At 43.8% G+C, this 13,438-nt stretch overlaps 1 protein-coding gene across 3 annotated transcripts; it reads left to right on the top strand.

Moving 5' to 3' along the window:
* The first annotated feature begins 3,111 nt into the window (after positions 1–3,111).
* cpeb1b (cytoplasmic polyadenylation element binding protein 1b) lies at positions 3,112–12,299 on the top strand. Of its 3 annotated transcripts, none has more exons than XM_068321366.1 (11): positions 3,112–3,565; positions 3,777–3,998; positions 5,368–5,597; positions 7,007–7,256; positions 7,958–8,071; positions 8,282–8,386; positions 8,934–9,070; positions 9,378–9,576; positions 10,085–10,179; positions 10,305–10,385; positions 10,881–12,299. In XM_068321366.1, exons 1-11 carry the CDS (start codon positions 3,535–3,537, stop codon positions 10,989–10,991), a joined length of 1,575 nt encoding a protein of 524 aa, XP_068177467.1. In that variant the 5' UTR covers positions 3,112–3,534; the 3' UTR covers positions 10,992–12,299. The 3 variants fall into 3 exon arrangements, with proteins under 3 accessions (XP_068177467.1, XP_068177458.1, XP_068177450.1); XM_068321357.1 differs by having other exon boundaries at positions 3,112–3,596; positions 8,282–8,371; XM_068321349.1 differs by having other exon boundaries at positions 3,112–3,596.
* The last annotated feature ends 1,139 nt before the right edge of the window (positions 12,300–13,438 follow it).

Genomic DNA, 13,438 nt, shown 5'->3' with positions numbered 1-13,438 from the left:
AAACGATGAGAAAAATCAAGGCTTCAAACAGCGAGGGAGATAAATCTACTTGCGTCAGACCAACTTCAGAGAGACAAATGATGACTCATCATTTCAATGTTTAAGAATAGACTCTTTATACTATCCAGAATTAGAATACTATTTGTTATCTGTCTTCACAGAAAAGAACAGCACAGGAAGAGGGAGACGTGGAGATGGAGGCGACCAAAAACAAACAGAACGCCTCACAGATCGTTTAACATTGTCCACATCCCAAAGGAATTTCAAAAGTTGTTTTCACCATTTTTAATCCTATGTTGTCCAGTCGTGTAGGAGAATGCTACTGCTGTGATACTTTCAAAATGCTCCAGAAATGTTTTGTAGATTGCACCTGGCTTTCCATTGGCAATAAGGGAGAACAGAGGAAGGCTGCTTCAGATGATCTGACCTCAACAACCTCCTACGTATGCATCAGCATTTATTCTGCAGATTTAAAAATGTCTTCTCATGCTGGTATAGAGACTACCTGCAGCTCCATGTGATGAGGATGCTTTCTTTTGTGAAGCAAATGAGATGGAGACGATAAAGGATCCATAAATTGTTCAGCTGACCTGGAGGCTTTTCCCTCATTGTCTCATTTCCAAACAGTCCTTCATTTATCATGAAACTGTCTTCATTCAAATTTGTCATCAATAATATACAATTTCAAAATGTGACCATTTGACTTCAACAATTATTAAATTGTAATAAAAATATGTATTTCTAAGTTGAGACTTACAGTATTATTAAAAGTCAATCAACCTTACAGATTGGAGGAGATTCCTTTTGAAACTTATATTTGAAGGAATCGATCAGCTGATAATGAACAAACACAGACTCCATCATGTAGAGAGTAAATGATGTAACTACATAAAACACTAACCACTATCAAAAACTACTGCTCATCATTTACCCATACCCTATGCTTTGTATTTTATAACAATTCATTTTCTCAATATGCTGTAAACCACTAAGAACAAGTTACCAGACTGTGAAACACTCCTGCAAAGATGATCAGTTATGTACTTTCCAAAGCATTAATAATGTCGTCATGATGAGAACCATCTGAATGTTCATTTTATTGAGTTTCCACAACACCAACCAAAAGATGAATTCATAAAGATCCTCCAAGACATGTAAGAATCATTAATCCTTAAAAATGTATTAGTTATGCAGGATGGGTACATCAGCTTCCTATCTAAGGACTACATTATGCACACATTTCATAAACACAGGATGCGTCTCTGGATCAAACACTATAAACCACATGACTTGATTTTAACATTCACGCCTATTTATAGCATTATTGTTGCCATGCTTTCCTGTGACTTCCTTATTTACCTCCCATCCCGCGGACTGACGGGAGGGGGACAGGAACGAACAAGCGCTTCAGGGTCACGCTGGGGGGGTCACGTGACTGACTGTGCCCGCGGCGCGCCGCGCGTGAACCACAGGCTCGCGCCCGAGCCATCCGCTGAGCACACGTTCAAAAAATTGATCCTAATTATTGGCGCCGCCTTCATATAAATATGAGCTTTCAGGACTGGCGCCAGTTGTTGTGGTGGAAGCTTTATTTCTTTTAGACTGTCAGTCCACTAATATGGCGTTTTCCCTGGTGAGTGAAGAAGAAAAATGCATTAAGCCGCTAAATTAGCTTGGTCACAGAGAACCACTTGAACTTCTGGTGTCTCTTCAAAATGTGTCCGACGCCTCCTCTCAATTCGACGTGGAATTAGTTTTCTAAATTCCTTCCCTAAAGTTGTTTTTTTTTGTTTTTGTTTTGTTTTTAATGCTCAATATAGGCCTTAAAATGTGTTTAAAACGTGACCTTTTTCCCTGAACTTTCTTCTCGGGTCTAGAGAAACGATCCCCGCAGGCCGGAGAAGCCGGACTCCGAGTCTCCGGCTCTGTCCACCTGCAGCAACGCTGACATCTTCCGCGCCATGAACAACATGCTGGGCAACGCGCTGGACTTCACGGGGGTGTGCACCACACCCAACGCCAAGGGAAAGCCCGACCTGCTGTGTGGTAAAGTGGGAGTGGGAGGCAAACGCAGGGAACGTTTCCACGCATGGATGTCTCATAGTAAAAAATAAATTCCAAGTGCGTTTATTTTCTACAAACTTAACCCATCTGCGTAGATGTTGTTCATTGCCAAACTCTTATTTTGGTCTGGCTTGTTGGTTCAAATGGAACCATACTCGACCGTTTTTATAAAGGTTGTTTTTTTGGCTGACTTGGTGGTAATCGGTCCATAATTTCCAAAAACCTCCGTCTCCCCTTTGGAGGGGTCTCCCAATCCAAATGTACTATCCTTAAATTCTTGCTTGAATCAGATCAAATCTAGGACCACATGAAAGTCAACGAAAGGTCAGATTGTGTCCCACAGCTCTACAAAAGATGTCACGTTGAGGCAGCAACACCTTAATGTGAACATGGCCTTAGTCTTATTTCTTGACCATGATGATAAATTAAAAGGGCTGGATTATTCAGCAAAAATACTGCGGAACTTTGTGTGTATGGGTCTGACGATGTAGACATGTGTGATTAGAGTGGACAAAAGTTCCCTATGAGGATTATTGTTTCTATTTGTAAAATGAAGGCTGACCTCAGGTGCCCTCCATGGTGAAATGTCTCCTCTCAGTCTAAGGAGCCTCTTTCACTTCCACCCTTTCAGTTTCCTTCTGGTGAGCCTGCTTTATCCTTGTCATCATCTGGATGCCAGCAGCTGATTCATGCTGCATAGCTGGCCCGCAGTATTGCAGTACTGTTTTTAAAAAAAATAAAAAATTATAGCCTAAGATTTGCCAAGATTTAAGGTCAGCACAGCTCATGGCATTTAGGAAATTTCAGCCATGATTATGTAAAGAGTTTACAAAGTTGACTGGATGTAAGCCGTTGTATAACACAATTTAACTTTAAAGTGAAATGGGGATGCAAACTGAGCTAAATGTCTGGTGTGGCCTTTGCCCTGCCAGCCCAGCGTGGTGTTGCTGAATCAGGGCTAGCAGCTGGATGCTTTCCAGGCCTGAAGAGAGAAGGGAGGAGCTGGTGGTGCAAATCACTCAGTCCTCTGATCAGTCAGCTGCTTCTGCCGCACGGATTGTCCTGCACGCACTTTTCTTATTTAGATAACTAGCATACTTGTTTTTTGGTTGTTGAACGTCCTCAAGACTGAAGTCCTTTTTTAAATCCAGTCTGCTGAGTCATTTGCTCCCATGCTGCCTCCCACTGAAGCTCTGCCCCCCTCCCTCCTCTGTCAGCTCGCTCAGGAAACGAGGCTAGACAGAGTGAGCAGCAGTTGCTTGTCGTCCACCGACTGAGGCACGCTGTGTCGACCGGAGAGGGGAGGACTTCTATCGGCAAGCCAGTAGCTCTGACAGGAATTTTTTCATTAGTTGTTGGGCAAGGAAGCGGGGAGGTGGGGGTAAGCTGATGTCATTAGCAGGGGTGTGCGAGTGCATCAGCAGCCATGTCACATGCTGCTTGGTGGGTCAGTGATGCGGACGGAGATGCATGGCAGTTTCACAGAGAACAGAGGCAGCAGGTTAGCTCCCTGTCATCCAGGGTAGGGGGAGGTATGGTGATGAGGGAAGACTTTCACCTTTTTGTTGTAGATTTATTTTCTTCTACAGAGTTTGTCTTTATGAATTTCTGCTTCTGTCCTTGTAATGCTGACTGACATAATAGTTTTTTTTTAGCTATCTAACACTTCCTTTCACTCTCTCCATTTCTGAACTGGATCTTGGATCTGACAGAGTCGGAGCTGGCTGCGGTCGGCAGCAGGAGGATGCTTTTCCCTAACTGTGGTGGCATGCCTGGCCCTGATGAGATGCCATCGTCCAGGGGCCCACCCGGTGTCACAGACCTGGGCCTGGGCCTCCAGTCTCTCCGGCTGTCTGGGTGGGACAGACCCTGGAGTAGCCAGGAGACGGATACACACACCTCCCCTTCTCATGTTCAGACCAGCTCTCCATCTAGTAAGTATCGGGTCATTTGTTGACTTAATTCAGGAGTAACAGCAAAGTGTGTGGTTTAATATTTCAAGTTCCTATAATAGTCCCAGACAGTGGAGTTAGGACTTTTGTTAGCCATTTGCTATTTCATTTTGATTTTGATTTGACATGATTTTTGCGTGGCATGTATAATTAGATTTTTGTAGTCCTCATTTCTATTCATCTGTTAATCACTAATGGCAGTCTGTGAGAGAACAGACTGGTGTCACCGGGGAGGATGATGTAGCACTTTTGCTTTGCTGCATCTCCCCCAGTCCATCAGTAGAAAAACTGGTGACGTTGCTCATCTTTTTACTCAAATCTGGAGGTTATAAATAACCTGTTGACTTCAGAAGCTGTCAGGCGTGTAATCATTGATCTGTGGTGTTGCTGTTGCACATCAAATGACCAGTTACGACTTCATTTAGAGCTTTCTAAAGTGGGACAGAACTACGAATGCTGCCTAATGCTGAGTAATTCCTTTAAAGCCTCAGGGTCACTGATATAGGTCACCCAATACATATGAGTCACCAGCCGACCCGCTTTATCAAAAGGAAGATGCCAAATGTAATATCCTATACATTGCTGAACTTCAAGAACAGAATTTGACATTTGATGTTCAGTAATAGTGTTAAATACAGAGGTATTCAATGTCTGACTGTTGTGCTTTTGATAAGTATCAGCCAAGTCATAAAACTGCTCAAGATGTAACCTTTGTGCATCAATAACATTTTGACTTGTTTTTGGCAGCCACCTTGCAAATCAAGTAATTAAGTTTACATGCAGATTGTGGAAACTTGAATTTGCATTTCAGTTTGTTTTACCACCCACACTGTTTTATTTGCATTTGCATATGCAGTTGCAAAACCCCTAAAAGGGCAAAAATGCAAATTTTAGACACCATCTAGCTAACTCCTGATGGATCAATATGATTCTGTAGATTGTGCAGACTCACCCCACGTCAAACTAAAGTTTGATGTGGTTCCAGGAACCACATGCGAAGAACGAATTCTGCGATAGTGAGAAACTATTATTGATGGTAATTTAAATGTTCATGAACCCTCCTCATACTGATATTAAACCACCTTCTATCTGTGTTACCTTTTCCCACACTCTTATTGACTGTTTAAAGCACTTTTGTGTCTCGCGGAATCAGACTCATGGAACGTAGAGCACTTCCGGATGCCTGTAGAATGCGCTTGCGGTGTTACGTGACTACTAAAAGTACGTGATGAGGTGAAGTTGAGTGTTAATGTGCGAGGGTGCACTGTATTACTATGGATACTTGTACTGTTCATTCTTAAATGTTTGTCATTTCAAGACTACAAATGGTGTAATTGTTTCATTTCTCCAGTGCTAGGTACTCTGAACAGTCCCTTCAGCAGCTTTCTTGGGAAACCCCCCGGCTACCTTCCGCCTGAGTCCGTGAGCATGACTGCTGACCTGTTGGAGAAGTTCCCCAGCATGGCTCGTATGGCAAACCGCCTGGACTCCAGCTCCTTCCTAGATTCTCGTTCCAGCAGTCCTGAAGACTCTGAGACCAGCGGTTTCAGCTCGGGCTCAGACCACCTCTGTGACATGCTGGTGAGGCGATGATGCTTATTCGGGACTGTCTTATAATAATAATAATAATCTATACTTTAATTATCCCTCTTGGGGAAATTCTTTTTACACTCACACTCACACATGTATATATATGTGTTAATTACACACATGGGTTAGAGGTTACAGGCCCCTGAACACAGCACACACTAGGGGCCTGTAGGCATGCAATTAGTAAGAGAGGACATACAGTGATACAACGGAGGTGGAGTGACGGGTCGCACACGAGGGTCGCGCCCCAATGAGCATCTTGTAGGGGGGACGGCGCCTTGCTCAAGGGCGCCTCGGCAGTGGCTGGGAGGTGAGCCGACACCTCCCACGATCAGCTCACACTCCGGGGGATGTTCTGGCGGGAGCGGGATTCGAACCCCCGATGGCTGGGCGATCCTGTCTTCAAGACGATGGCTCTACCGCTGAGCCACTGCCGCCCCAAATGTTTTGAAAACCTCGGTGGGGTTCAGTTGTAGAAACGTAGATGTATAGTGTTTGTGTGGTATTTTTAAGATGACATGTAATCTACGTTTCCCCGTTGGGTATAGGCAGTTGGCTGATTTCAGGAGTCCAACATGCATGTAATGATAATAGGGGTTGAGGAGAGCTTTACATTATGTAGTGCAGCAGGAGTGTTGGCAGAAACTGGCACCAAGCCTGCAGTAAGTGCACATATGGCATCAGTTCTCAATGAAGGAGTTTCTTGACACACAAAATGGCACATTGTGGCTGCCAGATTGATCTTGGAGGCTTTAATTCATTAGTTGATAGAAACTTTCCTGTTGGGTTTGTAAAGAGTGATGTGGAAATGCACAATCAAAAAATGCTCCACTAGCATATTTGCTCTGGTAAGAAACTGGTGAACAATATTACATTCAGACTGATTTATTCAGTAAAAAGAAGTTGCCTGACGTTCTGGCACTCACAGCTGGAAGACACATTTTACACAATCTTTAATGGATCCTTCATCACTGACTGCAGCAGTAATCCTCCTTGTTATGGACTTCTACAGCCTGCAGATGTCGTGATGTGTGATGTCAGCAGACTGGAGTTACTGGGGAGTGTGTTCATGCTGCCACTTGCTGATTGTTTCTGTGGGGTTTGTGGAGGTTCATCTCCCAGTCAATAACTGGGACTGGACTCTTCAGAAACTGGACACACAGGTCTGGTGAAGTGCTCCTGTTGGGTTTGTCAGTCCATCGTGCCGTAGACGGTTGTCCTCACTAGTATGTGCAGGACTGGTGCCAGTGGTCTCTGCTGCTGTGGTGGTGCTAGGCAGGACCTTTGAGCAGGGCAGCATGATGATTCCGGTTCGGTTCATGTTTTGGTTGTTTGACACTTTGGAGTTTATTGTCTTAAACCAGTATAGATGTTCTAGTTTGGACTTGTTTTCTCTGCAGTCGACCCTTCGGATTTCCCCTCCCTTGCCTTATCTGACTTCAAACATGCAGAAGGATCTGTTGCGTCTGGGCTCGCGTCTGGACCCCCAGGACTCCAGCTCCCCCCTGACCCCTCCATCCACCACTGCCTCCTCGGCCGTGTCTCGGCGCTGGCATACCGGCTGCCTGTGGCCCGGTTCAGATGTGCTTGACCAATCAGATGATGCTTTCAGTATTGAGAGGGAGGCCCGCCTCCACCGACAAGCTGCAGGTACTGCAAAAACACCTGGGATCGGACAAATTGCTGGTCTAATTCTGTTTTACTGCACAGCTTTAATGTTATGTGTAATATTTTTCGTGTTTTGAGGACGTAAACACAACAGTTTATATTCATGTAAAATTTAAGAACATTTGTCACACTAAAATACACCTAGCCAGTGACTCATGAGTTGTGCATGCAGCGCTTGAGTCGAACACAAAAAGCGGCAGAAGAGTTTAGCTGCTGTGAAACAAAGTTGAATTAATCCTGGCCAGGTTCAAGCAGGGTCATTGATAAATGTGGGTCATTAAACACTGGCAATCATTTCAAGAGACTGAAACTGGCTGGGAAAATTTTGAATTGTGAAACAGTAATTTAGATTATACTGACATGACGGCCTCCTGGAAATTTAATGTTAGCTGAGTGTTACTTAATTCAGGTCTCGACTGGAGATTTTATCCATAATTGATGTCAACCTGTAATAAAATATACAAACTTTTCAGTTTTTAAATTAACTTTTAGCAATTTGTGTATAGGACAAGTTTATGTAGAAACTAGTCTGATTCAGCCTCCTGAACTGATGTCACGTTGACACATCCCCAAAGTCATTATGTTGTATTCCCTGATGTTTCATAGCTTGATGCTGATAAATGACAAACGGGTGTGGGTTTGGCATGACCTGAATTTTACCTTCCTTGTTTTTGACTCCTCAGCTGTGAATGAGGCCACGTTCACCTGGAGTGGTCAGCTGCCTCCTCGGAACAACAAGGATCCCTTGTATTCCTGCAAGGTGTTTCTTGGTGGCGTGCCCTGGGACATCACAGAAGGTAACTCCAGGGGTTGTAGCAGCAGGATGGTACAAAGTGTAAATAAAGAACATAAAAAATCCTTGTCAGGAAACAACTCAGAATAATTATGACCAATGAAAAATTTGTCAGAAGAAAATGGAGGGTCATCCAAATGGCAGATCTGGATGAAAAGCTTAGTTGTTGGTGCTCAATGTTCGTCTGAAAACACTAACTAATCCTTGATTTCAGCCGGCCTGGTCAACACCTTCAGCGGCTATGGCCCTCTGACTGTGGAGTGGCCGGGTAAGGATGGGAAGCACCCCCGCTGCCCTCCCAAAGGTAATGTTGCCAAAGGTAACGACGAGCTGGTAGGCTACTTTTCCCTTCCTGGTTTGTTGGTTGCACTGTGGTGAGCACACGGCATGCTGGCCAGTTTGACCTCTGGAGCTCTTTGGTGATGCTGGTGCTTAAATGTAGCGTAAAGATGGTGGCAGAGTCAGGCAGGGAGTGAGTTTGGTTTCTGGTGACTTGGTGTTAAGACATGAAACCTACATGAGGAAAGATGAACACAAATGTCCAGTTTTATAGCAAGACTTCCACTTGAGACACACACAATGTTGATTTAACCTACAAACATCAGGTTTGCAATCATTCCAACAATAAAGGTAACTCGGTGAGTATCTTCATTATTGAACACTTTCTTGATATGAAATAATTGATTAGACCCTTAAACCTGGATTGCCTGGCTCTTTCCAGCAGGCTGCAAATGGCTATGCAACTTGTTTTGTTTGTAAAAATAAATAGTAGGTGCTACTTATCACACTGAAGGGCATGTAGTCTTTTAAAATCATACGTTGTTGTGGGTGCCCCATATTTCTTTCCTGAAGTATTTTGTTTTTAGGCTACGTGTACCTGGTGTTTGAGAACGATAAATCTGTGCGGGCTTTGCTCCACGCCTGCTCCCAGGACCCCTTTCACCCTGAAGACAACAGGGAGTATTACTTCAAGATGTCCAGCCGCAGAATGCGATGCAAGGATGTGAGTAGAAACCAAACTAGCTAGACTGAAATATGCTCAGTCATCAGTGGGGGAGGGGGGGTTCTGACTGGAGTAAAGCCACTTGAATCTGTCATTCCATTCTCTATTTTTCAACTTTTTTTCTCCATACTTTTGCTTTTACTCATTTCAATTAATGATTTAGGAAAATTTTGAATTCTGTTGGACAGAACAGGTGACCTGTTGGTCACCTGATGGTCCCCATTTGGGTGAATAACAAGCCTGATTGGAAACAATAGACAAATATTAAACTTTGAAGTGATTGGCTCTTGCTTCTTCCCTGGTCCAGGTGCAGGTGATCCCCTGGGTGATCTCTGATAGTAACTACGTGCGCTGCCCTGCCCAGCGTCTGGATCCCAGTAAGACTGTGTTTGTGGGTGCACTGCATGGCATGCTCAATGCTGAGGCGCTGGCCAGCATCATGAACGACCTGTTTGGAGGAGTCATGTATGCCGGCATTGACACGGACAAGCACAAGTACCCAATAGGTGAGAAGAATCGAACAATATGCTTGAGAGAAAAATGCTGTTAACAAGATGTCTGCAAACTGCATGGAGACAGAAGCACAAGCAGATGTTAGATGTGGAGGAAATGAACTCTTTAGTCTGTAATGTGTAAAATGTGAAACTGCATGTTCTATACAAAATACAGTGCGCCCTAGTTCCCTGCGGTTAATGTGTTCCTGGAACCGCATGCGAATAACTAATTCCGCAATATAGCGACACTTTATTTACAGTAATTTAAACGTTTATGAACTGATATTAAAACACCTATCTGTATTACCTTTTCCAACACTGATGGACTGCTTAAAGTACTTTGTATCATGCAAGTCCAGGCCTCACGGAACGGCGCGCACTTCCAGATGCCGTCAGCCAATAGAATGCGCGTACGGGATTATGTGACTGCATACCAAAAATCTGCGATGAGGTGAAGTCGCGAGGGCGCACTGTATCACTAATTTGCTGATACTTGTGAAATTGAAACTCTTGCGAACAGGCTCTGGACGTGTCACTTTCAACAATCAGCGCAGTTACCTGAAAGCTGTATGCGCAGCGTTTGTGGAGATCAAAACCCCCAAGTTTACAAAGAAGGTATGGCTATTTCCTACTGTCAAGAGTTGAGTCACTTGATGTAAAAGTAATGAATTTCAAACAATTGTTTTATCTGGGGCTTCCGACTGATTCGAGCTAACGTGAGTCCTTTCGCCTGTCGTCAGGTCCAGATTGACCCCTACCTGGAGGACTCAATGTGTCAAGTTTGCCTTCGCCAGCCTGGGCCCTTCTTCTGCAGAGACCAGGTTAGTGGAGGCTGGCAGTAAAGATGCTTGCAATGCTGTTTTACAATGCTGTTATCCTTTCAGTGACCAAGTCCAGTTTTGTGATTAAAAATGATGAATGCTACAAAGGAGACCCAAGTTCTAATCGAATAATGGCTTTCAGCCTTTTCAAATCTCGTTTTTAAAATGGGAATTTCAACAGTGGCCTCCCACAGGACATGACATTAGTAAATGTCATGCTGCCACTTCATTTGCAGAGACTCATTTGACTTGAGTCTTTTATGCGGTCTCCGCTGAGGAGTTGTGCTGGTGGTAGGAGCTAATGGGAACTGGGCTGTTTGGGCTTGTAGATAAAGATGTTCTGGCAGATCGCTCTCAGACCAGTGTTCATTTAATTGTTTTAATACACCTTTTGTTTTTCCAGTCGGTATTTGATGCAGAGATTTAATCCGAACTGTTTTCTATCTCCTGTCCTCCAATGCACTTGACCCCCGCCTGACCCCCATCTGACTCCAGGCCTGCTTCAAGTACTACTGTCGCTCTTGCTGGCACTGGCAGCATTCTATGGACATCCTGAGCAACCACCGGCCCCTCATGCGCAACCAGAAGAACCGGGACTCCTGCTAGAGCCGATGGATCCCCCACGCTGTGATGCGTCAGAGGAGGCGCCCCCCCCTTGATGGGGCGAGGCAGCATGCCAAGGAGAGCACGAGTGCTGGACAGCCCTCCGTTCTAGGGCACGATGGCACTCCACCAGGCACTGGGATATCACTGTAGGAAATGTTCACTTTTGCACTTGCTACATTTTTGCTGTTCACAGTGGCACGATGCACACTGACTGTTGGGAGAGACCAGGGGCCCTTCACACTTGCGCATTTTCCCAGTCTTGTGGCCAGACAGAAAGATGGGAGTTAGCCTAAAGTTAAGAAGTGGATGAAAATGCCATTTCTTTATTTATTTTTTTGGTTTACATTTGTTGCATAGTGAAGAGCAATCACGCAAGTCTCATTGCCGTTCATTGGCAAATGCCATACAGTGCCTTTAAATTTTTTTTTCTCCCCTCCTCTCCCTCCCCAATCCCCAGTTGGCATCAGTTGTTCCTGTGCAAGCCAGCTGGTGTGTCTTACTTTTGGGAGTTGAATGTTGGGCTTCATTTAACCAGTCGCATTTCAGACATTTTTACGCAGTTTTTTACTAATTTGTACACAAACGGTTTTAAGTCATGACAAGCAAATTTTGAACAGAATTCTGCCAGGTGGCTGTTTGAGAGAACCCCCCGTTTTTTAGTTTTTCTTTTTTTCTCATACATTTTTCTGCTCTTTTTTAATTTGCCCTCCCAAATTTCAACTGAATGGGCACAAAATGTTGTACTTTCAACTTTACTCCATATTAAATATATCTGACAGTCGTATTAGATGCACTAACTGGTAACCCACCAGCTGCTCCAGTAACTGATGGGCCCCGTTAAGATGAGTGAATATTGTGTTGTGTATAGTTTTGTTTTCACTTTTTAATTTGCACACTTGGAGAGGTGGCTGTGGTTTTTAATCACTTTTGTACATCAGCAGGGGTACACGCCTATGTTGGAACAGCTGCTTGTTTCCTGTTGAATGTAAGAACTTCCACTAGCTGTAAAATATAATTGATCAGAGCTTGAGTAGACCCCAGTAAACTGTTCATCGCTTTCTTATTCCATTTCCCCCTCCTGTTCCAGTTGGACATGAACACATAAGCTGTGTGCCAAAGACAAAGTGTCTTTTCTTTATCAATTTATTTTGTCATGCTGAGCTTGTCCCTTCAGCCCAGCTGCTTTTTAGAATTTTGAAAGTCTACCTCATTGTGGTCTGCCAAGTTTGTTGCTACTTACAGTTGTGGAGTTTGTTCTGATTGGGCACAATAAAGGTGTTTAAGCATTACTGGACGTGTCTGGACTTTTTGGAATCGTGGCATTACTGTAAGAACCTGATCGGAATGTTTTCAGCCCCGTCTGACTGATGTTCTGTGAAGTTAAACCGTGCAGGTTCACTTCAGTCATACCACACAACCGTGTTAAAGAACTCTTAATGTAACTCCTGTGTCAGATCCGACATGTCACCGGTAATGGTCTCCATAATAAATCTGGTTATAGGTCTCCCTTGGAAAAACAGTACTTATGTTATGCCAGATACCAGTTTAACATTAAATGGTATTGGGCAGAAGTTCTTGCAGTTTGAATACTGCACAATGTTCAGACGAGGTGAAGTGGATGACACCGTCGTGGCTGAGTTGATATTTCTATTGCTCCCACTTTATTCGAGAAGTAGTACAGTAACGGTTGACTTGGGAGTATTTAATGCAAATGAAATTTCACAGCTTATTGGACAGGTGTCATCCTGAGTGACTCGTTCTTTCATGTTTCCAGAAGCAGTCGAAATGTTGTGGAAGTGCTTGGAATACCAGAATTCAGTGATTTGGATAGCTGAGCTTGTACTTGATGGGCTCTGAAGTACATTATATTGCCTCAACAGGATGTAAGGCTGGGGTCCACTGTTTTAACAGCCTGTTCCACGTCAACTTCAAGAACTGATGGGAAACGTTCGAATGACTCGGAATCAAGATCTTCAAAAAAGCTAATTCAAATGTTTGGAGTAATTTTAATTGTTATTGCAGCTCCAAAACAAAAACCTGGATAAACTTGAAATCATTTCATATCATTCCCTTATTTTTGTTGGTGTTTGTCAGGAACAATCCATTGGTTTCAGATGATCTGGATCCTCTTGATCCTGAAATATTTACTGTTGCCTGATAGCAGCCTTAGAGTTTAGCTTCCTAAATCAGGAATAAAGTCAATGTTTGTACAACAGCATCTCCCATCAGAGCCTGATCCAGGTGTGAGTCGTTCTCCTGTTTAACGTCTGAGGGCTCAGATGTCTGTGAGAAGATGGATTCAGACTAGAACTGACTAAATGAAAAACTGGTCTGTTTGGTGTTAAACGTCAGTTTGTTCCAATAGCTTCCGGTTGAGCTTCTGCTGTTGGAACAGCCAGACACCATTGTGTTTTTGTGCTGTTTAATACAATTTATGTAATCCATAT

This window comes from Antennarius striatus, chromosome 1 (genome assembly GCF_040054535.1).
Source record: "Antennarius striatus isolate MH-2024 chromosome 1, ASM4005453v1, whole genome shotgun sequence".
Taxonomy (NCBI): domain Eukaryota; kingdom Metazoa; phylum Chordata; class Actinopteri; order Lophiiformes; family Antennariidae; genus Antennarius; species Antennarius striatus.
This window is presented reverse-complemented; position numbering and strand designations above follow the sequence as displayed.